This window comes from Hydra viridissima, unplaced genomic scaffold (genome assembly GCF_058129835.1).
Source record: "Hydra viridissima isolate aposymbiotic clone 2 unplaced genomic scaffold, HvirCarnegie_v1 scaffold_10, whole genome shotgun sequence".
Taxonomy (NCBI): domain Eukaryota; kingdom Metazoa; phylum Cnidaria; class Hydrozoa; order Anthoathecata; family Hydridae; genus Hydra; species Hydra viridissima.
This window is the reverse complement of record NW_028324309.1, coordinates 6,158,920-6,186,879: the sequence shown is the minus strand read 5'-3', so window position 1 is coordinate 6,186,879 and position 27,960 is coordinate 6,158,920. Positions and strand designations below refer to the sequence as shown.

The following is a 27,960-nucleotide window of genomic DNA, read 5'->3' as shown; positions in this document are numbered from 1 at the left end:
GTACTCAGGTTATCAGAGAGAAAGCAGCTCCTGTCAGCATTCCGTCTGAGTAGACCCAGGAGGGTTTTAATGAAGATTACAAAAACTTACAAAAACATTTTATCAACAAGTTTTAAAATATAGAAATAAAAAGGACCTTAATGCGGAAACAGTGACCCATATATTCGCTCTTTGTGTAGGATGTCAACCTCACTATTTTGCATCAAATCCCTATTGAATTTTTTTTATAGTTTAATATGTATTTTATAACTTATACAATACATAACTTATACAAGTATTTACCACACCCAAAATGTATGTTACATAAAAAACGGAATGAATGAAACCCACACATCCTTGCATTAGAAAGTTATCAATTCTATATTTAAAATTAGTTCTGACACCCTAAAAATTCTGATATCGGCCCGCTGCTGAATTTTGAATATTTTAGACGTTAGGTTTTTATGTGGCATTGAAAGTTAGGGCACTAAGTTTTTATCATCTTACAAATTATCCTTAAACTTGAAAAAATCTTTCTAAAATAAAAAAACTCTTTAGTGCTAGGAAATCATTAATTGCATGCAACTTTATTTTAAATATACATATATACAGTGTGGAAAAACCTTTGTTCCATACACGAAAATGATATGACTCTATGTAAAAACACAAAATATTATTCGAGAATAAACGGAAAAATCTTTTGCAGACTGATAAATCAAAACTTCTTTGAAATCTACACAGATTTCATCTTCTTTTCAAATCTACCCCAGTATTCTTAAAATCAAAAAATCCTTGCAAAATTATACAAGTCTTTCTGATAGAACTTGATTTAACAGTGGCAGCTTATTGCAACCCCATATAAAAATATGATAATATTAATTTTAATGCTTAAATGATAGTTTAGCATACCTTTACTATTTAATTTAGCATTTAAAAGTTCGAAAAATCTTCACAGATGGTCTTTATTATTACAGCCTCCAGACAAGAGCTGAATTTCTTACAAGTGTGCTAGATGTAGTCAGCTGAAAGATTGTCCCTAGAAGTCTTGATGAAGCACCCTATTTAAGTTTGGGTATTGCTTGATATAAGCTCATGGTTGAACTCTTAGTTGAACTTGCACCAAGTTGCTGTGTAATAAGGTTGAACTTGGACTAAGTTTGCTGTGTAATAAGGTACTCCATCCTTGATTAAGACAAAGTTTTTATTATTATTAAAGTTGACTCGTATTGAGTGAACGAATGGGGTTGAAGAACATTCATTAGGTGCTCTTTAACAACCATAGAAATTTACATGCTTGCTCTGATGCTGTGATGGCTAACGATGAAACACTTCTTAACTCGGAAGACGACTAGAGTTTTTTTCTTGAGAATCTAAAGAATGTTTTTTTTCTAACTTGAGATTGGCTTCAATACAATCTTTTACCACTCTTCTAATAGTCTTCTCTGACACATTCATGTTTGTGGCCATTGTCCTCATAGCCTTTCAGGCGTTCCTCTTGATGCAGGTCACGAAAATTTTGGTAGAAACTGAAGACTTTTTATCAATGCTGGGATTTCATTTTGTGTTACCATCGCTCACCAGACGTTTTTTGATGTTGTAGACTCTTCTTGATAGATTAAAAAACTTCACAATGTCGCTCGAGGTTATTATTTATAAATGTTCTCTTGCGTTTTTAAACAGAAATTTTTATGCAAAAGTTAATGTTGACATTTTTTAATGTTGACAGATTTTGGTTTTAAAAAACACAGCAAAGTAACAGTTTCAAAAGTTAGTTTAACCACCCAACCAAATAATTAATGTTATTGTTTTTTAAGTTCAGATTTCTCAAATGTAGATTTTTTAGTACAAAATGAATTTTTCATAATAAAAATGATTACTTGATCAAAAATGAAAAAAGGGTTTATGTTGATGGCAATTTTACTAAAAATTATGCGTTAAATCACTTTATTTTACTGAATATCAACAGGTTTTTTAATTCTGCATAAATTTTTAAATTAAGAGTTGCGTTACCCAGTTATTTAGAAATAAGTGATATATGCAAAAATCATTCGGTAACCGTTCAAAAGGGTTTTAATGTTACAGAACTCTGTGGTGTTGATGAACTGTGTACAACATCATACAAGAAAAAATGATGTCCAGTCGAAACTTGTCTCTAAGTTTTTCCAAACACCTTTCCCCGAAGCTTATTAACGTTAGCAATTCGAGAGTAGTTCTTCCTACTACAATTGATATAACGAAGCCGCATGTTTTTACAAAGCCAATGTATAAACTTAGTGCTGTGTCCGGTCCTACTTCAAGTTTGTCACTACTTTCCACAGGATTAGGTATTCACTTAATATGTAACTTTTAGATTTTCTTTTTTGTTTTTAAATTAAATTACTTTTACATAGGAATAATCCAAACAGTTGTAGTTATGTAAAGTAATAGAGAGTTACAATTTGAGATTTGTCCTTCTTTGTTATTACATATATGACTGAGCTGACATGATATAGTTACTGAACACAACCTGTTAGTAATGCATAAACGATTTTCTAAACTGTTATGCAAATGGTTTTTTAAGTTGTTAATCATAGTTTAATGCCTGCATTTCTGCCATTGTGCTTACCTGCAATGTCTTGATTATGCTTTGGTTTACTCTTAAATATTTTGTGTAAGCTTTATTATTGTTTACAGAAAAGAGTTTAAACCAATTTTTAGGATCTAAATCAATTATAAAACATAATTTTTTTACAAAGTGAATTCATTTTTCTTTTTTATGAAAAATTATAACATGATTTTCATGGTTATTGTTGTTTTTGTTGGTATTGTTGTTGTTGCTGCTGTTGCTGTTGCTGTTTTTGTGTATAAAACATTAATTGAAGCAATGTGTATTGAATATGTAAAAATATATATGCCAAAATGTCATGCTCTGTATATAAGATCAGCAGCCACGTAAAAGGGCATGAGCAGAAATTTATGATATCTGAATTAAAGCATTCATGTCAAGATCTGAAGAAGTAATACAAGCATATTAGTTTTGAAAAACTAGTAAATTTTGAGATTAACAGTGTTTTCTTTAATTTTGTTAGCTTAACTTTAATAAAACTATTTCAGAGTCTGTTGTGTATGCTGATTGCTTCACCTGTTTATATTAGGAACTATACATTACTATTCTGTTCTTTTTTCAAAAAACTTAATTTTCAATTTCTAAGCTTTTTTTTATATTTTAATATAAAAATCAGAATGAATATTTAAATGATGTTTTTATGGAAAAAAATTTATACTTTTAAATTACAGAAAGTGAATTTTACTTCCTCAACTAGAATGTTTATTCAGTAATCAATTATTGGATAATATTGCAAGTTTTTGTTACAAGCCTCTGAGCAAAATAATGTTGACAAAAGCAAAAAGATAAAAGTCCAAAGCAAAAATAAAATGCCTTAAAAATTAAGCACACCAAAACAGTTTTAAATATTTATAATTAATTCATTACATAAAGTTTAGGTCTTAAGCCATATCAATTTCGTTTTATTAAAATTCATAATGCTTTAGAAAGGAGTCAGCATTTTTACGTTTTCACTGTCTTTACAATTCTTTGTGCTAACCATATTTAAAATAAAAATTGAAGTTATCCATTACTTAATATTTCTGTTATAATCACTGATTGAAATATTTTTAGCATCACTGTGCATTTCTTATTTTGTTAAAAATCCTTAAATTGAACCATAAAAACTACCAGATTTTTTTTATCAATTGATTGGCATAAGTTTTTTTTACAGTTTTATTTGCAGAAACATGAAATCAACAAATTTCAGAAAATACTTATGAAGGCCTTAAGATTGGATTTCAAAACCTAAGTGTTAAATAGGTATTTAGAATATTTTATGAAATCCATCAAAAACTGCATTATGGGCTGCAATTGTGAAGGAAACTTAAATAAATTATGTTCCTTATACATGAATCATGATCTTCAGTTGTGATCTTCTGCATCAATCATGTTCCTGCCAACAAAAATCAGGTTTTTATTGGGAGGAAAACCATTTTATTGTTATTTTTGAGAAGTATTCAACTGTTTAAGACCTTGCCTATGGATAATGTTTTTACTCTTAAAATTTGAAGAGTGAAAGCAGAAGTTCACAACTGAAAATTATAATATTTGTGAAGATTATAATTTTTGTGTTTCCTTTTTTAATTGCAGTCCATAGTACAGTTTTTGAAAGAGTTCATAAAGTATTCTAAATACATGTTAAACACTTTGGAACCCAATCTTGAGGTCTTCGAAGTATTTTCAAAGATTCTTTTAACAACATGCAATTGCTATGACAGATGTGGTATGACTTGTAATCATGGAAGCTGCACATTTAGGAATTTTTACCGATGAACATTTCTGAAAGCATCCATTTCATGTTCAAATTAATGTAGTCTAGGTTCAAATTGTTTACAAAAGATTGTAAACATAACCAGGTATAAACAGTGTAAATCCTCTTGTTTTAAATATTTTTGATTTTATTATAGGCTCTTTAATATATGCTATCAACAATTAAAGTATATCCTATCAAAAGTTATTTATAATATTGTTTTTAACAATTTAATATTGTTTACATCTTGACAGGACTTTTCTTTTAACATTATTTGCTTTACTATCATTTCATAGGTAATATTTATGTGGTATAAGAAATCATATTTATATTTCACTGAAAGTAAATTACTTATATGCATGTAATTTATATATCATGGTGAATTTTAGTATAGATTTTAAAAGCCATAAATCAAACGTAGCTATTTGTATCTGAGGTTAACTCAGGCGGTGTTATTGACATAATTTCTGATTTCATGCTTTTGCAAATATAGTTTAACATATAATAATCAAACAATTGATGAAACAGATGGTGTTTCTTCTGTTGTCCCATTGATTTTATATATTATGATTGTATTTAATTTTTTTTTTCTTTTTTTCTTAAAGGAAAAATGCAGCAGCGCTTTAGTCACACTGATATATCAGTACCAGATTTTACTTCTTATCGACGAGATTCTACCAAAGACCCTACATCAAAAAGCTCTGAGAGTGATATTTCTCGTCGAGCATTCACTTACATTATGGTTGCCGGTCTAGGAGTTACTAGTGCTCATGCTGGCAAAAACATTGCCCTTGAATTTATATCATCAATGAGTGCTTCTGCTGATGTCTTGGCTGTTGCAAAAGTAGAGGTCGACTTGACAACCATTCCTCCTGGTAAGAATGCTACCATTAAATGGAGAGGCAAACCTCTATATGTGCGCCACAGAACTCAAGCTGAAATTGATCAAGTGCGTGCTGTTAATATTGCGAGCCTCCGCGATCCACAATTGGATGAAGATAGAGTAAAAAATCCAAGTTATCTTGTAATACTTGGAGTTTGCACCCATCTCGGTTGTGTACCAATTTCCAACGCAGGAGATTTTGGGGGTTATTACTGTCCCTGTCACGGCTCTCATTATGATGCCTCTGGAAGAATTAGGAAAGGACCTGCACCATTAAATCTTGAAGTTCCTCCCTATGAATTTACATCAGATACAACAGTAGTGGTGGGATGATGAAGAAGAATTTAAATTTTGTTTAATTTGATGATTGAAAATGAAATAAAAGTATTCGAAAGTTCTAAAAGTAAAAGTCTTATTGAATAATATTTTTACTTATTTTTTTTGGATATATATGCCATGTATCCCATTGATTATCTTGTGAAACCTTTAACTCGCTCATAGTCTAGTTTCTTTCCATGTTGGTCAGTAAATCTAGTTTCTTCTCATGTTGATCAGTAAATTAAATTTTATCGAATGTCACAGTTGATATTTTTGGGGATAGTGCCCTTCTAGCTAACCCGAAAAAGCCACCTATATGGGGTGATAGTGGACACATGTAGGTGTCCATAAATGGGTGTTTTGAAACCAATCTATTATATCTGAGAAAAAAAATCAATTTTAAGTTGAAAATTTCCCAATTTTTTTACTGTTTCGATTATTTACTAAACATGCCATAAAATTGAAATGGGTCATTGGAACTTCATGAATTTTTATGGTGTTGTACCTGTATACTAAGGCTATCAATGTATAAAATTTCATGCAGATATCTTGCTTGGTTATAAAGTTATAGGCCAAACGTTTTGCAAAATCATACATTTTGACAGTGTTGGTACCAAAAGTTTTTAAGTTTTGGTAAAAAAATTCTGTTTAAGATGGAAATGTTTTTCAGCGGAAAAAGTAAGAAGTGGTAAAAAGTATTGTATTTTACTGAGTATAGTGCGCACTTTTATTTTAAAAAAAATGATTTCAAAGAAAAAGGTGCATAATTTAAAAATGATATTTAATAGATGTATTCCATATTTATTGTTAAAAAAGTTGATTGTGTACTATACTCATGCAAACTATACTATATAAAATACTGTAAGATGTGTAAGTGGGTAAATGAACTAAAGAGAGAGTAGATATGAAAATAGTTTGCTTTTATATCAAAACTATTTTAATCCTAATAAATATACTTTAAAGCTTGCTTAAATTTTAGACCAATCTCCAAATAAAAGGTTCACCCTCACTTTTGTGACCGTCCATATTTCTGCATACAGGTAAAGTTTCGATTTGTTTCAGTTGCATATATTGTCAATAACATCAATTATATTTTGGCTTATAAGTCTACAAGCTCTTGCCTATTTTTTTAAAATTCTTTCCATTTGCACAACTAAGAGACAGTTTAAATTTCAAGACTGGTAAAACTATTTGAATACTGTTGCATTTACAGGAGACTAAGCAATTTCTCACAATGCCAAATCATGCAAGAGGTCACGAGGTCAAACAGAAAAATTGTCTAACTTGCCTTAAAAAGTTCACCAGGCAAATAACTTTATTCCAATCGCAACGTTTGTCAAAAATCTATGGGATCAACTTAGACTTGGGTGATGGAAGAGTGCCTCAAGGAATATGTTATAAATGCCGGACAATCATGAAGAAGCGAGATGAAGGCAAAGAAGTTGTTCTACCATCACTGTATGACTTCAAGTGGCGAAAACTGTGACTGTCTCGTCTGCAGGATTGGGCGTCTAAAGCTGAATGAGAAACATCCGCTACATGTTTCTCGAGCTGATGAGAAAGGGCCCACTGTGCGCTGCAACGATTGTCTGAGTCCCATCGGGAAAGGCTTTCCTTACAATTGTAACCAATCCACGTTTCGTGAAAACCTCAAAGGGCTAGCTGCTCAAGATGAAAAAGTTGCAGAACAGATTGCTGCAAAGGTGATTGCAAGCAAAACAGCTTCACCAAAAGGCACTGTAAGGCTATCAAAACCATCTAGAGGACCATCTCTTCCTGTGACGCCAGGTGCTTCATTTAGTAATGAATACCTTAAGTAATGCTACATTGACATGACAAATATTTTTATTCAAGAAGCATTTTTCTCCTTAATAATTTAGTAATTGGAAAAATGTTTCATAAGCCAATTTGTAATTACAGGGCCAAGTGGAGATATACCAAAAACCGTCTCTCCTGCTTTGAAGACACAAGACATGGTCAATGTTCAGCTCAACACAGGTTTATCTAATGTGGGAATAATTGGCAAAAGTAGTAAACCAGACTTCAGGCACAAAGCTTGTTGAGCCGAATTTTAACAAACATTTTCTATCTGCTGGTAGAAAACTGAGTGATTTTTTTACCCACTCAAATATAAAGGCTTCTGATGCAAAAGGTGAAACTGGTTCAGATCACACTGTTGCCCACTGTAAAAACATCACTGACCTTATCAGCACAATCAGCACATCTCGAAATGTTTCAACTGAGCGAATTAAAAAAATCGGAATCGATGGTGGCAAGGAGTTTCTGGAGTTTTGTTTGGGAGTCATCAACAGAGCCACAAAAGAGTCCCCACCTCAAAAGCGTCTCTTGACTGACAGGCTTGCAAAAGATACGGGTGTAAAGCGCCAGATGCTCATGGCAGTTGCAGAAGAGTTTCCCGAGACTTATGAGAATGTCCACCAAATTTGGTTGCTCATTCAAGTTGATAGAGTGAAGGCCATTGTTGCTTGTGACTTAAAACTGGTCAACATTCTCTGTGGGCTTCAAGCTCACTCAAGCTCTCACCCTTGCTCTTGGTGTAGCGTTGATTTCACAAATCTAGAGAGGGCTGGAGCCTTGAGAACACTTGGGTCACTCAATGAGAGCTATAAAAGCTTCTTGAGTGCTGGGAGCATTCTTGCCAAGGCAAAACACACCGGCAATGTTGTCCATCCACCTATCCTCATTGGAGCCGATGACACTCTCATTATGGACATTTTGCCTCCACCGGAATTGCATCTTTACCTTGGAGTTGTTAACCACATTTTTCAGAAGATGAAAAGTGTACGGCCCAATGCCGAAAAATGGCCAACTTCTCTTAACATGAAACTGAGCCCATGAAACATGAAATGGAGGCATGTTTGAAGGAAAAGATTGTCGCAAACTTCTTCGGAATGTGGATAGGCTTCAACAGTGGCAGAAGCTGAGTCTTTAGAAGTTTTTAGATTCATCGAAGCGCTCAGGAAGTTTGATGCTGTAGTGAAAAGCTGCTTTGAATCAGACCTTGAGGATGACTTTTTGGACAAAATCCAACAATTTCAAGACTCATATCTTGCCATCCCGAATGCTATTGTCACACCCCAGACCCATATGGTATTTCACCACATCAAAGACTTTGTGAACTGCCACATGTCACCACTTGGAATTTACAACGAATAGGTATTTGAAGCAGCTCATCAAGACTTTTCTCATCATTGGTAACGATACAAACGACTCCCATCTCATCCAGAATACGCTCTTAGACTTAAAAACTGCCTTGTGGACTACAGCAAAAAGCACCTTTAATAGTCTTACTCTGCCAAAAATGCCACATTTTATAATTCTAAAATTGTGCAGCTTATTTAGAACTGTTTAATTAAATAAGAAAGTAGGTGTTTCTTGAATCAAGAAAAAAAACCTAAGTTGTGATTGAGAGAAAGTTGTTAAGTTATCAATTTAAGAAGAAAATAAAATTTTGGAGTTAAAAGCTTTAACCTCTAATATTTAAGTTTTCTTCAACTCTTCATTTCAACTATTTCAGATGACTTACCTGAAATAGTTGAAATGAAGAGTTGAAGAAATTCAAGTTTTATTGCATCTAAAAGTTTTTTTCAGCTTTGAACCTTTACTAAAGACCCAAGGTGCATGAAGAGGAAGCCTTAAAATTAACTTATTGGGCAAAACCCCTTCAATTTGTGTTATGTGTGCATGAATTCCGTTATATTTTACAATCTAACTTTATTTTTTAGTTTTTCATGCAAAAAAAGCCATGGTTACTTATAGATTTTCCATTTTGAACCTATACTAATGCATAGAAAATGTACACGAAAAAGGCCTATTTTTTAAAAATCTATAAACTGACCTAAAAGTTGCAATTTTTTGTTATTTTTCAATAGGCTCTACATTTTTTTATATTGATTGGTGCTCAGGGTAGCAAAAAATGCAAAATGGACCCCTCAGTTAGTCATTTTCATTGAAAATCAATTTGCCAATTTTATAAGGAAATTTTGGGGCTCGAAATGATTTTGTGGCCACAGTTTTTTAGCAAATGGTCAATTTCAAAATTCTAATAACAAAAGTTGTTGCCTATTGCCTATAGAGTATACATACAAAAATTCAGGGCAATCAGACAAAATCTTTTTACCAAAACTAAAAACTTTTGGTATCAACACTGTCAAAATGTATGATTTTGCAAAACGTTTGGCCTATAACTTTATAACCAAGCAGGATATCTGCATGAAATTTTATACATTGATAGCCTTACTATACAGGTACAACACCATAAAATTTCATGAAGTTCCAATGACCCATTTCAATTTTATGGCTTGTTTAGTAAATAATCGAAACAGTAAAAAAATTGGGAAATTTTCAACTTAAAATTGATTTTTTTTTTCTCAGACATAATAGATTGGTTTCAAAAAACCCATTTATGGACACCTACATGTGTCCACTATCACCCCATATAGGTGGCTTTTTCGGGTTAGCTAGAAGGGCACTATCCCCAAAAATATCAACTGTGATGTGTCTGCCATTTATTTAACAAGAAACAGTGAACGTTTTATTACCTTTTATCTCTTAACACTGGGGTGTAAATTCCAGAAAAGAATTTTAACTTTTAATCTACTAACTATCAACCTTTTCTTACACCAGAAACTAATTTATAAACTGCAAACACGACATCTAGCTAAGGAGCTGTTGAAATAAGTTAAGCGGACTGGTTTAATTTTTCGTTCCATTAAACCGGATTAAAGTTTTAAAATCGAATATAGTATATTGGAATTTATGTTTTCTATGAGATTCTGAGCATTAAAAAAAAAAAATTATCTTTTTTATCAATACCCTCAAGGGCCAAAAAAAAAAAGTTCAAATCTAAAAAAAGCGATAATTTGAGTTATTTTGACCATGGGGGATGTGTTAGCGCGGTCGAAAACTAAGAATAAAAAAGCTCTTTTAAGCATAAGAATGAGTTACCACATGAACTTCCTCTTTCTGAAAACAAAGAAATTTGTATGTTTGACAAAAACATGCACTATTTTTTGCACACTAAAATCCAGCTTTTCTATTTTTATTGCAACTGAGAAAATAAAGTTCCATGAACATCAAGAACCTGGACGATCTCTGAGTGGATGCCTGACACACTTACCATTACACATCGCTGATAATTTTGAATTTTTCAAACTTTAGCAATTAGATTTATGATCATCGACAGAGGATTGGACCATTCAAACTGTACGATGGATGCACTGAAAAATAAATTTTTCATTGTTAGCTGCAAACCAGGGTCATGAATTTATAAACACGGAAGGAGAAACACTTTCAATTCCAAAAAATATATTTATTAATTCCATATCAAACGCACAAGAATATCGGTTGATATTCACAAATAGCAGTACAATTATTTTTTTCAGGTTGGATTGAGACTCAATTTAATCTACTACAAGTGCTGCTATAATAAGTCAATTTACTCTACCACGATTGCAGCTCTCTTTACTTATGCCTTCCGGTTATCTGATATTTTAAAGGATGCCATCTCAAAAAATTGGTGTTGAAGAATCAGCTAACAATGTTTTATTTTGTCGCTGCACAGTAAAAAAAAAATGTTCTTTGTAAACTTAAGTTTATTTCCTTCTTCAAATTTTCTTCATATCTTCTTTTAAATTTTCTTTCAAATTTTAAAATGCTGAATTATAGAACTTCTCACATCTAGAAATTAAACGTTTTATACCAAAATATTGTTCATCACATAGGCGCCGAGTTCACGGGGGCGACAGGGGCAGTGTCCCCCCCCCCCCCCAGGAAATTTATACTAATAATATATTATCACGGATTATCATGAGGGCGAGAGTATCTATTCGCCCCCGAGATAATCCGTGATAATATATTACTAATTTAATTTTCCTGGGGGGGGGGGGGGCACTGCCCCTGTTGCCCCCGTGAACTCGGCGCCTATGGCTCATCACATAAAGGATTATTGCAAAAACTAAAATGAACAAACAAAACAAAAAAATAATTGGTTTTATACAATATATTTACAATTATCATTATTGTCCGTCCAGTTTTATTGTCTCGATGTACAATTTAACTGGTGTGGCAATTCTGGTCCAATATTATTTCTACACTCCTTGCATATTTTAAATCAAAAAACCTCTAAAATCAGTTTTGTAAACAGTTTTGATTCTCAAATAATATAATCCAATCCATCTCAAATATCAAACACGTAAAGTTTTTAGTTTCTACTGATAGGTGTTTAATCAAAAAGAAATCATAACAGCCACACAATGCACCACTGATGGAGTGTTGATCTCAATGCACCACTGATGGAGTATTGATCTCAATGCAATCTCAAACCTTTTGAAACTGTTATTTTTCAAAACATGATTGTAAACATTTTTCAATACATTATTGTAAACATTTTAATTTTTAGAATCTCAACCTTTTTTGAGAGTTTATTATTGTTGAAAAGACGTTGGTTCTTTATTATTTTTGGTATTTCTTAATTTTGATGTGGAAAATTTAAATAACATTTAACAATTAAATTTTTGTTTACACAAAAAGTTTGCTGAATTTTTTAAAAGTGGTTTATGGTTTTTGGTAAAATACGGTGAGTTGTGGTGAGGGTGTTACTGATGCTAGCTTGTGTGATGCTTCGTTTACTAGTAGCCACAGAATACTCGAGGTCTACGGGTTTGATAAGCGGGCAAGTTCAGGGAATATTGCCCGTTAAAACTAACATAATTTATACAAATACTTGTATATAACTCGTACAATTTTTTAGGCATATACAAGTATTACTTGCAGTGGTGGATTAAGACTTTTCGGGGCCCGGGGCTATTTAAAGTAGGAGGCCCCGTTCCACTAACAACGACAAAAATGAGTAAAACAAAGACTTTCTTGAAAACGCTATCACGGATATTTATTTATATACAAATTTTATATTTATCTTATTGAACTAAGTTGAGTGATTTTTTTTTTTGCTTTTCTTCCCCGCAAACTCTGCAATCACATCGTTGAAATCCAAAGTTTCTAATAATTTTGACTCAATAGTTAATCTTGCTATATTACTTAAACGACTATGGACCATTGTTGATCGGTGCATGTTCTTAACTCTTTTAAGAGAAGAGAATGATCTCTCAGCCTCGCAATTTGTTATGGGAATAGTTAGAAACAAGCGATATGCTATATAAACATTTGGAAATACATCAATAATATCGGTTTCAACAATCCAATTTAAAACATGCAGAGGAATCAATGTGTTTTCAGTCTCAGATTTATCTTTTTTATGCGAAAAAAAACCCCGGAGGCTGCAACTTTAATAATGTTACAAATTGTTCTATTTCAAATATGAAACTATCTTCTAAATCATTTGAGTACACGCCTTCAGTTTTTTTCGCGCTAACTTGCAAATCCATGGTACTAATAGTTAACAGCTTCAATAGAAATCCAAATAACTTATTTACGTGGTTGTAACCATCACTTCTTACAGTTAATTTAATTTTGGCTCTTTTAAGTTAATAAAAGATTTAATTTTCAAAGTTAATAAAAAGTTATTTGCTTTGAATCGGGGCCCCTAAAATTGTGGGGCCCGGGGCTATAGCCCCCCCTAGCCCCCTCTTGATCCGCCACTGATTACTTATATAAAAAAATGTAATATATAATAAATATAATATTTTAGCAATCGTAAAAGCTCGTTCCTTTTACCCAATACCTTTAGGATGCCCGTATATGACCGGTAAATTTTATACAATGATACGATATTTCAGCTGTTATTTAAATTATATACATTTATACACACAAACAGACACACACATATACAAAATTATACAATTGTTTTATCAGAATTGGTGAATGGGTCAATTAGCACAAATTAGTTGAATAAATCAAAAACTTCAATAAGAGCTGAACTCTGAAAGTTCCTTAATTTACAGTTATTATGGGGAGGGTATTTCTGAACTCTGAACTGAGAACTTTATAATTTTATTAAAAATTGAGACTTTCTGATTGCACGGAGCAAGAGGAGAAGAAGAAAAGACAGAAGTTCCGCCTCCTCTTGGGATTACAAAGTTCTTTGAGAAACTTTATTTAACAGTAAAAGTTCACTCTGAGATTTTTTAACCCCTTAAGCCTCAAATCTAACTTTTTTTTAACAGGTATATACGAGTATGAGTGAAAATGCACAAAAAAACCATCAAGCGTGTACAGGCAACCACACATTGTACGAGTAATGTCCGTACGTACTTGTGTAAGAGTAGGTAATGGAAATGCCCGTACACTTGTGCTTGTTGTATAGGCATTAATACTTGACCAGTACTCGTACCCATAAATATCAAGCATTCTATCAATATTCACTGGGAGTGTATGGAGTGTTTTGTTAAAAAGTCGTTTGTTGATTTTCAGAGATATTTTCAAGATTTTAGGTGATTATCATTAGTGCGTGGAAAACCGCCATAGTTTTCTATGAAAAATTCATTAGTAATTTCATTGGAAAAGCATGATAGTTCTCGATGTAAAGTTCTTGTCTAATTTCTCCTTTTAAATCTCAATTTTCTTTTTTTAAAATAACGTATGATTTATTGAACACCCCTTTTTATATTAAAACGATAAAGCAGAAAAAAAAGTCACTAGTCATTCAATAACCTTGCATCGCCAACCTTTTGTTCCATGTCATATTTTACTCCGTTTAAATTTTTCAGTAAAATTACGACGTTAAAATTTTACTGCTTTCGTTTTCATTTTACTGTCATAAACTAATACATTAAATAATAGGTTACTTTCCAGGCTAGATTTAAATTCATTTTTTTATATAATTCAATTTAAATGTAAGTTAGAAATAAATAATTTTTATAATGTTAAATTTATTTTTGAAGTTTTGAATCAATTAAAATTTTACGTTCCCAACGAAGTAAGTTTTCCTCACCTTGCCAATATCTCTATTGCAATAAATCAATTTGTTGCCTACAAGTATTAAAGTTTTGATATTGCCTTTTAAAGTTTTATTTTTTTCCTCTCTCGTTTACATCTTCAGGAAACTTCATGCCATTCAAATATTTCCTGATCATGAAAGCTAATATTTTTGTGCATCTTGAAAACGTCGCAAACTGTAATTTAAAAAAGTCTATAAAATAATTAAGATAACAGTAAAACTATAGCAGTAACCGTGACTTTGTGTAACTGTGACTTTAAATTTGCCTTTTTTTGCACATAAGTAACATCTTCATCTTGCTATTAAATTTTTTTAGTCCTGTGTTCTTATAAAACAACTTGCGTTCTATAAGTTCTAACTTGTGTTCTTATAAAACAACTTGCGTTCTTATAAAAATTGATAAAGTTGTTTAACTTCTTTTCCTTACAAAACTTTTTTTTTCTTTGAATTTTCATTCGTTGAAAAAAGTTTTTGAGAAGATTTGAAAAAGAAGCTAATAACCCTACTTAATTAAACGCTTTTCAATAAATTCATGTGTGACTGTGAAAAGTGTGATTGCCAACCTGATCTAGACTCTGCAAATTCAGCTGTCGTTTGCAAAAATTTCAATCAACAGCATGCTATTTCTTTTTACTCATTCAACTATTTAACTGTTTTTACTTTTAACAAAAAATAAAAAAAACCTCTTTAGACATATATCATTTTATTACTGTTAAATGTCGACGAATAAGTAAAGTTTCGCAAAAAAACTTTTAGTTCCAAAACATTAAAACATAAAATTTGATTCAATTGATTTATGCATGTAAAGTTTTTTTTTACGTCACAATGAAGCTAGCTGAATAAGGGGCTCAGAAGCATTACGGTTTGTCCCTAAAAATGTCGAAGTGAGATCTCTTCATTATTAAACTTACATTTGATTTTATTAGAAGCAATAAAGGATAATAAAGTAAAGGATAATAAAAACAGTTATTGATTGGAAATTCCCTTGTGATTTTTCCTTAAATCAACTTTAAAATATAAACTTCATAAAAGTTTACGTTTCATAAATGGATTTTAATTTAAAGATTGCAAAGGCAATAATAGTGTAGTTCCTGTTAATATTACATTAACGCTCCTTGTAAAAATCAAAACTATCATTACATTTAACTTTTATTGTTTTAGGTCCCGAGCAATTAGTTCTGAACAATTGTTTTTGATTGGTTAAATTAAACTACATTTCAATTTTTTTGTAATTTGATTAGTCTTTTGTCATCTGAATGAAATTTTATCTTTGTTTTAATGATCAGATAAAAACCTTGAAAATAATTTCTTTCATAAGAAAAAAAACATCTCGAAGTGACAACAGTTACTGCTTATTTACGGCTAATAACTTTGAAAAAAAAGAAATGATTGCAGAGTTGTTACTTCTATTGAGCAGTCTTAACGCAATCGAAACCGTAGGAATTTGTAATGCAGATTGGTGCAATCCTAGCCATGAACCATATCCAAATATTGTATCAGTGATGACGGGCTACAACATTCTCTTGGGTAACCCGTTCGCGTCAGGTTTCACACAAGATCCCGGCTTTTCAACAGGTTACATTTTTGTACCAACCTACCTGACAGCGGAAGGTCGATACGCGCTGCATGGCGGTGTCACTGTCCGTCAGGTAATTTTCTTTCCTCGTTTCTTTTTCTCTTCTCACAGTTTTCAAACTGTTAAACAAGTAAAACCTAGTCTAAAAAAAATCAGTAATTTCTTTCGAGAAAAATCAAAATTTGGATTATTTTCATAGGTTGTTCAATGCAGCTTGACACTGAGTACGGATATCATTACAACTGTGTCTGGTTACAAACAAAAAGTTGGGGCGAAATCTTCCCAGGGAACCACATTCACATCCAACATGGAAACTGAGGTCAGTGCAGAGCTTGAGGGTATTGGCATGAAAACCAAAGTTCCGCCTCTTGTTGATGCAGCATTTTCATCAAGCTCTGATTATCAAACGAATGAAGAATTTTTTACCAAAAATAAAGGTTTTTTTTTTCATGAAATTTTAATTTATAACATTTTGTATTTTTTTCAAAAAAAGAATTAAAATTTAAAATTCTTGTAATGCTTTTTTTTTCTAGGAGTTTTAACAATGAATGATGCCACTTGCTCCACGTATACGGTTAGAATAAGTCCGTTCGACCCTCCTCCTTTTACAGAAGGCTTTTTAAATGCAGTTAAAAAGTTAGATGGCGCGCCCATATCTCAAAGGCAGTCAGTTTTTAACAGTTTTATTGAAGAATTTGGAACTCATTTTCTTCAGCAGGTAAAAGCTTTAACCTAAAGTTGTTTGCATAAATATCCCAATCGAACTAATTGTATTTTATTTGTAAAAAAAAAATACTTTGTTTCAGACAACTATGGGCGCAAGAACTGCTATTTCAAGGCGATACTCACAAGCTGAATACAAACGAAACAACGATGAAAATATTGAGAAGTGCAATCAAGAACGACTAAATGTTCATTTAGGATCAGGTGTCGGTTTTGGACAAACGAGCCAATCCTGCAATAGTTTGGGAAATAGTGTCAACAGCGCTACCGTGGAAGGCTTTACTAGGGAATACATTACATCGTACGGTTCAAAACCAGCAAAGAGTTTGATAGACTGGTCTCAGCAAAAGTTCGAATCACCTATGCCAATTAAAATGGAGTTGAGTTCTCTCTTAAACTTGTTTTCTAGCTCATACATGAAGAGGTATCCAAATATTAACTACAAAGATATTTTAAAATGGATGGCTCCGCTCTATTACAACTATTGCGAAACGAAAAAACTTGATCTTGGAATCAAGACGTGCAATCCACTTACCAAAAATACCTGTGGGTGGGACGATAACTGTGTTCCGAAACAGCAATTCTGCAACAACATTTTTGGTGGTGGCTATTCCTGTTGCACGCCAAAATGTCTAAGCCTGCCATGTAAAAACGGTGGAACGTGTACAGACATTACCGATATCTCTTGTACTTTTAGATGCTCTTGTCCATCAGGTTGGAGAGGAAATACATGCGAAGAAAAATACGTTGTTCAAGAAATTTTGACTGGTGAAGTGGAAAGAGAAATGATCAGATACGTCGGAAGAACCAATGATGATTTCAGAAACATATTAAAGGACTCATTGAGCCAGTTATATCCTGCCTATTATTTTACAGTTAACTCTTATAACGAAGTATCAGGCTTCGATGCCCATTCTGTTACAGGTTGGTTTGTGAGTATTTTTCGAAAACATGGTCGAAATGTTGTTGTTGGTTGGGCCCAAAAAAGTTCAAGGTTCCCCCCTGGCGATAAAATGAATCAAATAAATAAAGCAGTACAAAATGCAGTTACTAATTACGTAAGTTTTTAACAAACAAAAATTTTAAATACTAAAAGCTCATTTAAAATTAAGGTGAATAACAACTAAAAAAAAAGAGGGATTCTTTGAAAAGATCAAATTTTTGATATTGAGGATATAAGGTTTTTTAATGATCCATTTTAACAATTGTAAACTTAGTTTTACCTGATTCATTTCAAAAATTTGCATGTTTTGTATAAATTGTAATAACTTAACATATTTTGTATAAATTGTAGAAGTATAAAAAAAGCATAACTAGCAACTAATCTATTGATACTTCTCTTGGCCTGCAACAGAATTCAGCTTCAGATTGGTTTAAGTATTTTACTTCAAACTTTCAAGAGCAATTTAATATATCCAGATCAATTTAAGCTTGTAGTGATTTTTTGTCCTTTCATTGTTTTGGGATAGCTCTATTGTCTTAAAGTATGTAAAAATTGTCTGAAAGTATGTAAAAAAGTATTGTAAAACATGTGTTAGCACAAACGTTTCAAGGGTTAAACCTTGCAATAACGTGAAAAATCATGTTACAAGTGTAAAATACTTACTTATATTAATATATCTACTAATTTAAATCAATAGACAATTTTAAAAGTTTTATCAAAATTCTGAAATTTTTATTTTTTGTTGGTTATCCAGAACCTGAATAATTAACACTCTAAATGTTGTAGAAGTATATCAACTTTTATTTTTAGGCTAAGGAAGCCAAGCCCACTATGGATAAAGCTTGGAGCACGGCAGTTAGCTTCGGATATCCAATTACAATGGTTCATGTGGTAAGATTTGGTTGTGGACTTCGTTCCAGTTGGAGCGGACATACATTTTTCGTTAACCTTGTTGCTAAAAGACAGTGTGATTGGTTGAATAAATGCGAAAACCACGAGTCGAGCGTTATTGTTATGTATGGTAGCCCGTGAAATGAGAAACTATTCGGGGCATTTCTTTTGTACTTGTTAAACGTGATTAATTTTAAGTAAGAATATTGAAGAACTCAATTTTTACTCTTTTTTTAGAAAGTTAGAAGGGTTACGACCATAAAATTAAAAGCGTAAATTAACTAATGACCATTTAAAAACCTATTCTTAAAGTCTATAAATAAAAGTCTGATACATTTATCATTTTAATCATATTTAACTGATTCTAGTTCAAGGAAATGAAAAATTGACGCACATAAGTCATTTGATTTAATTAGTTTTGAAATATGTGAACTAATTTAAATGTTATTACTCAATCACTTTTTTCTAAATCTAATCATACATTGAAAATTATAAATAATGTAATAACAAAGCATTCAATTTTCTTATTGAATTATGATAATTATCTAATACATCCTTCTGATAAGAAGAAAAGAAAAAGGCTTTTAGCCAGAGAATAGTGTAATATTTAGGGTTTGGGATTTTTTTGTTCATTTATTTTTTAAATCTCATAGTGAAAAAATATGCCTCATGACCTCCTAATCGCGTTGTAAAAGAATAACAGAAAAAACTCTTTTGAGGCTCCTAAACTCGGTCTTGAATTTTCATAGAATGTCGCAGTTAAAAAACAATTTAGTTTAATTTACAGTTAAGTAGGCATTTTCGATATACAGTAACAATCCATGTAATACAGTCTTGCATTTATGTAAACATTTACAATTAGCAATAATGCTTAAATGAGAAATGTAAAGACTATATCATGTTGTTGAATTGATGAATCAAGGAGGGGCTAAAAATTGCAAACTTCGATGGTGTTTTTTTCACTGGAACTAGATTGAAGTTCATTTGTTTCATCTAGTATAAAAATAGAAAAATAATTTTTTTTTAAAAAAAACATTTTTATAATCTTATTAGCATCATGAATAATTATATTAAAGTGCAACGAAATACTCATAAGTTTCTTTACTTTAGTTTTAGTTGAGAAATAACTATAGCGATGAAATTTGCTATAATCCTCTATGTCTGTCGCCTCAGATTAATGCCTTATGCTTGTTTTTTAGACTCAATTTTATTTCCGTATGGCTAATGATGGTTATTTTCTAGAATGAATGACAAAGTTGAAAGGAATTTTTAAATTATTCTCAAGATATTTTGATGTTTTTAGATTGATTGACACAGTTCATTTTATTTGACCAATCGGTTTGCTGTTTTTCTAATCATCTGTTAACTTATGACACAAAGATTAGAGGTTGTATAAAAGTTTGAAACTGGGGAAAAATTTTCTTATCAATTCGGCGTGCGTTCAAAAATAGTAGAGCTCTTTTGAAGTCAAATATTGCGATTAAAGAGTGTAAAGCGATAAAGACCGTTTCAGAAATCAGCTTTTTAACTAAGACTGAACTATTACTATATTATTTGATTTTTATTCAAATTTTAATTTTTGAAGTTGACAATGTAAAGTAGAAGAATGTTTTGCGTTTCTCCAATTATCAGTTAAGGTTCCTCTAACATAATCTAATCTAAAGGTGGAATAAGACAAATTAAAAACAACGACTGTTCTTAAGTTAAATTACGGCTAAATCACTTTGTAAGCTCTTTGTGGAGGTTCATCATTGTCAGCAAATGTTACAGTGTTTGTCTTCGTGGGTTTAGGCTGTAGTTTGGTCATTTTTGGTTTTCACAACTCAATTATTTGTTCGTTATTATCGTTGATAAAAAAGTTGTTAACTCTTGCTATCCTGACTGCTTTTGTATAGGTAGCTGGTGGACTTAAGAGGACTCTCTGTTTCAGATTAGGGTCTTGTGTGAATAGGTTTAACTTTGTCTCTTTGGTAACGTTTAGTTCTTGTGACATGTTTTCAAGACTGTCAAAGAATTTTTGCAGACCGTTATGTCAGGTTGTATATGTTTTCATCCATATAAGCTCTGGGGGCTAAAACTCATTTTAAAAAGGTCTGTATGAGTAAATATGCATGCTGTAAGGTTTTTTTAGGTAGGGATTTGTAGTATGTAGATGCGGACTTGTTTAGGCACTGGGGAAATGCGCAAAGTACTCTAATTACTAAAAACTACAAACTACTTTAATTATAAAAAGTGGCTATTCTTTTAAAATGAAGAAATTCATTAAGGCCCTCTTCGGAGCTTATACTTTCATTTTTTTACTACATTTCGGTAGGCTGGAGCTTTATTTAAACATAGAACGTTTATAGCATAGCATAGCCATTTTTTCAACATAGCCGTTTTATTTAAACATAGAAATAGACAGGAAAAAGTTATTTATCTGTGCAGAAAATTAGAATTGAACTCAAAAGTGAATAAACTGTTTGAAGTTTTTGATATGGCATTGGTTATGTAGTATACTAAGTGTTAAACCAAATATCAATATAAAAAATAAAGATTAGCAATCTTGTGATTGAAGAACGTTTTTGGTGGAAATTGGGGTAACTTTGCACAATGTACAAAGTTACAACAAATGTTGTTGGTCATCTAACATGCTAATAATCTTCGAACAAAATGAAATAGTGCCCGAATTAGACTTTCAATGGGGCAAAATAATACTAAAATAGATTTTTTGTTTCTAATTAAACCTTAGAGTTCTTAGTCTTTCATAAAGTAAAAAAAAAAGAGGTTACTTAGTACCAATCCCATCATGTATCAAAAAGCTATTCTTATTTAGGTAATGTTGTCCCAGACCCCTGATTAACATGGTACATTTTTTAAACAATCTTGAAAAATTACTTTTTTAATTTGTATAAAGTAACAATTAAAATAGATTTTAGATTTCTTAAGTAAATGATTTGCTGGTTTACATCAATATAGTACAAGTTTAAAACAGTTTTTTATTGATGAAAATTACGAAGTCAAATTTTTGTGCAAAATAAGATATTTTTACGGTATGAATTTTATTTTTTATAAATTTTTGTATTTTCTATCAGGTTTCTTTGTTTTATCTTTACTGGAATAACTCTAAATTTTCTTTCGTATCCCTCCTTAAAACTTATCTTTTAAATTTCTTCTTAATCATATTTCCGTTGGACCTCTTATGTGAGGCGGGTATTTTTAATTTGCTATAAACTGAGCTTCAAATTCTAATTTTCTTGAATTGTCAGTTTTTGTTGTACATTTGTAAAAAACGTCCAACACTTTTAATAACTTTTAGTAGAACAGCATTTCTTTAGCACAGTCGTTTGTGTAACTATAGTAACAGTAATTTGTATAACTTTATTTGCATAGTTTTAGTAAATTTACAGCTGCACGCTCTTTCGTCTATAATATATCTTTCTTTTATCATTGATTTATAGTATGTTATTAAATAGCTTTTATTAGTTCAGAATCTAGTTTTTTACGAATATTTACAAACGTTAAATAGTCATCAATTAGTTTTTTCTACAAAGTTTTCTGTAAAAAAGTCATTTAACCTGTCATTATAATAATACAATTATAAATGATAATACGATTCAAACCCAGACTTCGATCTCCGCAACGTGAAGATATTGATCATTACTGGGTACCTTTGTAATGAGTACGAAGCGCACGTTATTTGAGCAGCTAAACGTTTGCTGCCAATCTTTAGTTAGCGTTGCAAGTTGCTGATAATTTTCATCTTTTGTGCTTGTCATTAAGTTATAGCCAATCAATCTTTCGGGATAAACCAATCTGTTGATCACTTTGATACTGGTAATTTTATAAATATATAGCAAATCTACTTTAAGCCAGTTTACTGGATCCATTTGTGTATAAGATGTCGTCTGCAAATCACCATCAATCGCCATTTCTGGACGGGTGTTATAACTGTAAGTGGATGACTGAAACACCCTACTCAAGCTTGCGACGTTTTTGTTCTCTAAATAGAAACGTTTCAAACTTTATTCGATCATATTGAAAAAACCCAAAAACCTATTTATAAGTTTCTTCGTTTTGCAGGCCGTGATTTTTGCTATGAAAATAAGAAGGTATGAAGGTTTGAGAAGTTAGTGAAACTAATCAAAAAAACATGTTTTTAAAATAAACTTTTTAACAAAAGTTTAATTAAAATTTTGAATTAATTTGAAATTGAATTTGAAGTTTTTTCCAAATCGATAAAAGCTAACCAACAATTACAAGGACTTTGATTTAAAGGTTTTGGCTGAAAGATTGCAAAAACCTGAACCTTTGTTTTAAATTTAAAATACTTTTTTTTTTGTTTACTTTGTTATTAACTAAAACAAAATAAATTTTTTGACATTTATAAAGCAGGTTAAGTATCACTCTAAAATAGTTCAATTCTGTAAAGATTCTTACTTAAGCAAATGTAGGTATGGTTGACTTCCTGGCAGACATCTCGACACCATTCGTTACTTAGACATGGATAGCTTTGTTCGCAGAATGGTCCAACCTGATGAAATTAAACTTTAAATAACAATAATTTAAAAAAAGATTTTGACTTTAAAATTTTGACACAAATATAAAATAGATTTGTTCTTACATTTCGTTCTGGTTGTTTTTGTCAGACCTTGATATGCCACTTTTTAAAACCGGTATAGCAAGAGCTTTATTTAGAATTCTATTTAAAAATAAAAACGATGCTCACGGTTAGAGAACGACGGTGGACGAACAGCAAATAATTTTTTTATCTCGTTTTTCTAAGTGCTAACTAACGATGATGTACATTATTTATAAATGTAGTTTATAGAAATATATTTTGACTCTTACGACAAATTACTAGTTCAACTTTAAAGCAATTTTTTCGAATTTTTGAAGTTATAGCTTATTACATTGTGAGGCAGATCTTTTTTATACTGCTTTTTTTTACCTTCAGTTATTTTTAAATTAGGGTTATGGGGGATGTTAGTGATACGTAGTTTGGGAGGAAGGTTGTGTAAAGTTATTGGGATGTGTCTCAAGGTTCTTTGTAACAGTAACATTTTGACTTTATTACATTACGCGTGTACTTTTCTTTGGGAGCGTTATTTCTTAAATTTTAACTACACCAATCTTTTTCCTTTAGATAATCTTTTTTATCAATAATGAATTCTCGACTTTAAATTTCAATAACACTGTTTCTACCTCTTCCTTCTTCTTCCTCTTTTTCTTTAATGATCACGGCGTATCCAACTGCAACTTCTATGATTTTGAATCAGCTTCCCCACTTCTAGCCTCCTCTTTCGCCTTCGCATTTTTTGACGTTTTTTATTAGATTCTTTGTTTTGGGAGTTGTCTTCTTTTCCTTTTTGTAAAATATTTATGGTTAAATTTTAGGTGGTTAGATTGAAACGAACGGCATCTTGTTTACATTTCCGGTTAGAATCAACTTTATCATAATAGTATTGCTTTCGAAAGTGGTAAACTGATCAAATTTTTTAACCTAAAGGTATTAACGGACCTTTTTTAGTAAACTCCTTAAGGAGTCTTGTTTCACTAACTATTATTCCTTTTTTAAAAGATATTTGAGTGTAATAATTAAAGGCTTAACGTAAATAGCTCTAATGTCATTTACGTTTGAGTTACGAGTTCAATCTGATACGAAATTCAAGACATTATGTTCATCTTGTTCATTTATAGGCAGTATAATTTGCAAAATTTGAAAGTGTAAACGTGGCTGAGAAATATTTGCAAAGATGAATATTAGTCTTGTGCTATAACGTAAGTCATCATCATCAACGGTCAAAAAATACTTTTAATAAGTTAGCATACTTTTTATTTGTCTCCTTAAAGAGGACAAAATACGAGCATTTATGGACTATTTATGGACTATGTGTATTTAAGGCCTTTTCAAACCTAGAATTCCATTTCTAAGCACGTTTTTCTCAGAGGATGTCTGAGACAAGTAGTACGAGGATTAAAGTCTGACGTCTGAGACCAAGTAGTACGAGAAATGAGAAGCAAAGACTTTTTCTAAAAGGATGAAGTTTTATGAGTTTCAATCACACATTTCCCATAATACTATTCAGCTCGGAATCAAAACATGACATTAATAAGCACACCTACTTATAATACTGATCATCTTCAGCCCTTAGATATTTCTATTTTTAAGACTTTGAAAGTTAGTGAGAAGGTATATTGTTCATAAGGCTAAGGAAGTCTCTTTACCTACTGGCTAAAGCAGAGCAGCTGTTAATGAAGTCATTTTCACGAAGAAATATTGCTCAAGGAATTTATCCTTCGGACAGATTGTAGTACACTACCAGTTATTTCTGTAGTAGAGCTAAACAAGACGCTAACCGAAAACGAATCAGTAACCTTTTTCTCACTTGATTTATTAAACAAGAAAAAGAATCAACTTGACTAGATTCAATACCTGTATTATCTGATTCGCCATCCACAACAAATACATGTTGATAACCTAACCGATCTACTTCCAATCAAACACACTCATCTCTCTGAGTATCCAACACAAACGTGCTCTTGCAGCAAATAATTGTTGATTAATTATTAACAAAATACTGAAGTTGGGCTTATGTTAACAAAGTCCAATTGAAAAGTATTTATTAATAATAATGCCATGTAAAAAATCTAAAAAAGGAATAATTCTTTAGAAAATATTTTTCAACACGTTTATTACAACGCTTAGTTTTGCGAAATACTGATTCACTTTAGTTCATGTCACATGACACAGGCAACCTTTTAAATAAAAAAAAAATTCCAAACTTTTTTTTAGATGAAAATAAATAACGCGCTAAATTTCGAGTTTTTCAAAACAACTTTTGAATACAACATTCTTAATGATTTTCTCATTTTTTTTTTTTTTTACAAAATGAGAAAATCATGAATTTTTTCCCCCCGCCAATAACAGAAACGTGAGATACTGTAGTCTTGATACACTGTATATTTGTGATCAGCATAAAATGTAACACTAAATTGTGTTAGTATATATATAATGTATATATGTAAAAGCCTATTAAAGAGAATTAAAACATTTTTTTTTTTTGAAAAATTTTAAAATCAATCATTTATTATTTACAATTATTATCATTCATTAGGAACTATCCTAACCAACTTTATATTTAGTTATTAATAATTAGTTTTTCTTTGTTTTTAAAAATTGTAAGTTGTAAACTGTTATTTACTCTTCCCTCAGTATATTTCTAAGAAATAATTCTTACATTTTTATCACTGGTCATGTTTGTCGTCAATAAATCCCAACCCACTCTTGTTTCTCTCAGTTGTGAGCTTGAAATCATCTCACATAAACTCTCATCTGCTTTGTAGTTGAAAGCAATACATAAAGGATTAGTTAAGCAAGAAGTTCCGCAGTCTATCCTTGATATAGAACGCAACGTTTTATTGACGTCACCCTTTAAGTACCAGTCTTTTGCAATGTTGAAGAAAGCGTAATGAATGCACGGAAGTCGTGTAATGAAGCACATAACGGCTGTTTCAAAAAATATTTGACAAAAACACCTAGATAAATGAAGAAAAAATAAAATACAAAATTTTAGAATTTTAAATTAGACTAAAATCTTATCATATCTACTTACCAATTTAACATTTTAAATCGCATATTAAAAAAGCCAATTATTGTATATTTGTAACTGTGAAATTTTCAAACTTCTGATTTTAAAGCTAAAAAGCATAATGTTAAGTTATAATCATGAGTTTCTAATAATGAATCTCTGATCCTAAAATCAAGCATAAAGTTGAGAATAATGATGCCATGGTTGCAGTATTCCAAGCAACAAATTCCTTTCAAAATCTTCAATTTGCATTTTACTATTTTAGTAAATTTTTAATTCTTCTTTACCTCAGACTTACATTATGGCCAGACTTTTATTGCTTAAGTGATAACTTTTAAAAATAAATATTTACTGTAGTAAAGGCTTTAATTCGATAACGAACTGCGTTCATTTTTTTAACGCATGCTATAAGTAATATTTACGAAAGGACGTTTTACACTAGTAAGCAAATAAAGTAGAATTGATTTATTTAGAACTAAACGTTTTTCTGAACTTATTTGAATCACTTATTTGTAAAGGTAATAATTTATTTATTATGATCTATGATTTATTGATGATTTTTTTGAAATTTATTTTGCAAGCACGCTTAAAAAATTAACAGTATTTTTTAAACCAAATTTTGAATAGATACGTTTTACGCTCAATAAAACCAATTTTTATGCTCTAAAGGTCTAGCGGGGGGTATTTTTCAAAAGGGATTTCTAATCACATATGGTCTAAGGACATAAAACAAAAGAACAAAAAAAATGCCCAGCTGAATCTCTATTGGAAATTCTTTCAAAAGTTATTAACCTTGAATACATTTTACTTTATTCAATCTAAATGCGTCAAATACAGCATTAACAAGAACACAAAAGATGATTTTGCATAAAAAATATGTTTTTCAAATGTATCATTTTAAAATTAATGTGCGTTTGAGTTAACACGGATGGGGTAACTTTCACATTTAAGTTAACACGAAGGGAGAACTTTTACATTTTTTGTTAATTCTAATTAGAGTAAAATATTATCAAATGATTCACAAACTCTGCTGATCACTCGGGATCTTAGAACTCTTCACATAATTCTCTTCGGAAGTATTTAGAATGTTCTATGAAACATTTTTTCAATGACTAGAAATTGGCAGTTCTCAAACACCTCCAAGATCTCTCCGAGAGTTTTGGTAAGAGATCTTGGAGGTGTTGGAGAACTACATATTTCTAGTCAATGAAAAAATCACAAACAAGGAAGATCACCGTGTGTAACAAGTTCAGCATGAAGCTGAAGAGAACAAAAGTTTGCAACAGTTTTGTTGCAGAAGTTTGCAACAGTTTTGTTGCAGAAGTTTGCAACAGTTTTGTTGCAGAAGTTCATGACTTTCTGGGGAATTAAGAAAACTGAAAACTACGAACAGCTACTTTTGACTTTCACAAAGAATTACTTTCAAATGGGATATTAAATGTCTCTTAAAGTCTGCATCTTTGAGGGCTTACTGAGAGGAAAAAGGCAAGGTATTTCACCACGATATATTAGACTTTCTAATTCTATATTTGGATAACCAGGTCTTCCTGATTTAGTAAATAACTCCAGGCAAAGTTATTGCTCAGATATTGAGCTCCAGTTTTTGCTCAAATATTTTACCGACTTAAAGTATACAGCAAGGCTTCAGAGATATGTATGAAAACAATTCGAATTGCAAAAAATAAGTCTTTTTTGAATGTAGAATAAGCATCAAAAATTTATTAACGGTTAAATTATTCTTTAAAAAAATTGTTTGTGAAAAGTTCATAATTCTAAAAATTGTATCCAGATGCCATTTACACACAGGGAAAATGAACAATAC

The 27,960-nt window shown here is 31.2% G+C and overlaps 4 protein-coding genes across 5 annotated transcripts; 3 read left to right on the top strand and 1 right to left on the bottom strand.

Annotated features, from left to right (window-relative positions):
* Positions 1-2,029: 2,029 nt before the first annotated feature.
* Positions 2,030-5,694, top strand: LOC149882855 (cytochrome b-c1 complex subunit Rieske, mitochondrial-like). Its single transcript, XM_090101358.1, has 2 exons — positions 2,030-2,303; positions 4,922-5,694. The coding sequence occupies exons 1-2, from the start codon at positions 2,108-2,110 to the stop codon at positions 5,530-5,532; spliced, it is 807 nt and encodes a 268-aa protein (XP_089957484.1). The 5' UTR covers positions 2,030-2,107; the 3' UTR covers positions 5,533-5,694.
* Positions 5,695-6,785: 1,091 nt separating this feature from the next.
* LOC149882854 (uncharacterized) lies at positions 6,786-9,001 on the top strand. The gene is made up of 2 exons (XM_090065378.1): positions 6,786-7,305; positions 7,438-9,001. Exons 1-2 carry the CDS (start codon positions 6,945-6,947, stop codon positions 7,578-7,580), a joined length of 504 nt encoding a protein of 167 aa, XP_089921504.1. The 5' UTR covers positions 6,786-6,944; the 3' UTR covers positions 7,581-9,001.
* A 6,639-nt stretch (positions 9,002-15,640) lies between these two features.
* LOC145193371 (uncharacterized) lies at positions 15,641-18,786 on the top strand. The gene is made up of 5 exons (XM_090100819.1): positions 15,641-16,083; positions 16,210-16,447; positions 16,544-16,728; positions 16,817-17,791; positions 18,487-18,786. The coding sequence occupies exons 1-5, from the start codon at positions 15,691-15,693 to the stop codon at positions 18,706-18,708; spliced, it is 2,013 nt and encodes a 670-aa protein (XP_089956945.1). The 5' UTR covers positions 15,641-15,690; the 3' UTR covers positions 18,709-18,786.
* A 3,237-nt stretch (positions 18,787-22,023) lies between these two features.
* LOC145193174 (uncharacterized) lies at positions 22,024-26,310 on the bottom strand. 2 transcript variants are annotated; one of them, XM_090065687.1, is made up of 4 exons: positions 26,163-26,310; positions 25,788-26,085; positions 22,987-23,080; positions 22,024-22,549 (listed from the first exon to the last, which is right to left on the bottom strand). In XM_090065687.1, exons 1-4 carry the CDS (start codon positions 26,183-26,185, stop codon positions 22,164-22,166), a joined length of 801 nt encoding a protein of 266 aa, XP_089921813.1. In that variant the 5' UTR covers positions 26,186-26,310; the 3' UTR covers positions 22,024-22,163. The 2 variants fall into 2 exon arrangements, with proteins under 2 accessions (XP_089921813.1, XP_089921814.1); XM_090065688.1 differs by lacking the exons at positions 25,788-26,085; positions 26,163-26,310 and adding an exon at positions 24,983-25,739.
* Positions 26,311-27,960: the final 1,650 nt, after the last annotated feature.

What these genes read in the sequence shown, in the direction of transcription:
- LOC149882855 (XM_090101358.1), top strand. Translation starts at nt 2,108, where the DNA reads ATGATGTCCAGTCGAAACTTGTCTCTAAGTTTTTCCAAACACCTTTCC. An exon ending in ACTACTTTCCACAGGATTAG is followed by an intron (nt 2,304 to 4,921) that starts GTATTCACTTAA and finishes TTTTTCTTAAAG; the next exon opens with GAAAAATGCAGCAGCGCTTT.
- LOC149882854 (XM_090065378.1), top strand. Translation starts at nt 6,945, where the DNA reads ATGAAGGCAAAGAAGTTGTTCTACCATCACTGTATGACTTCAAGTGGC. An exon ending in ATCTCTTCCTGTGACGCCAG is followed by an intron (nt 7,306 to 7,437) that starts GTGCTTCATTTA and finishes TTGTAATTACAG; the next exon opens with GGCCAAGTGGAGATATACCA.
- LOC145193371 (XM_090100819.1), top strand. Translation starts at nt 15,691, where the DNA reads ATGAAATTTTATCTTTGTTTTAATGATCAGATAAAAACCTTGAAAATA. An exon ending in GAACTCATTTTCTTCAGCAG is followed by an intron (nt 16,729 to 16,816) that starts GTAAAAGCTTTA and finishes ACTTTGTTTCAG; the next exon opens with ACAACTATGGGCGCAAGAAC. An exon ending in AAAATGCAGTTACTAATTAC is followed by an intron (nt 17,792 to 18,486) that starts GTAAGTTTTTAA and finishes TTTTATTTTTAG; the next exon opens with GCTAAGGAAGCCAAGCCCAC.
- LOC145193174 (XM_090065687.1), bottom strand. Translation starts at nt 26,185, where the DNA reads ATGCGATTTAAAATGTTAAATTG. An exon ending in CGATTTAAAATGTTAAATTG is followed by an intron (nt 26,086 to 26,162) that starts GTAAGTAGATAT and finishes TCATTTATCTAG; the next exon opens with GTGTTTTTGTCAAATATTTT. An exon ending in ACATGACCAGTGATAAAAAT is followed by an intron (nt 23,081 to 25,787) that starts GTAAGAATTATT and finishes TAATTTCATCAG; the next exon opens with GTTGGACCATTCTGCGAACA.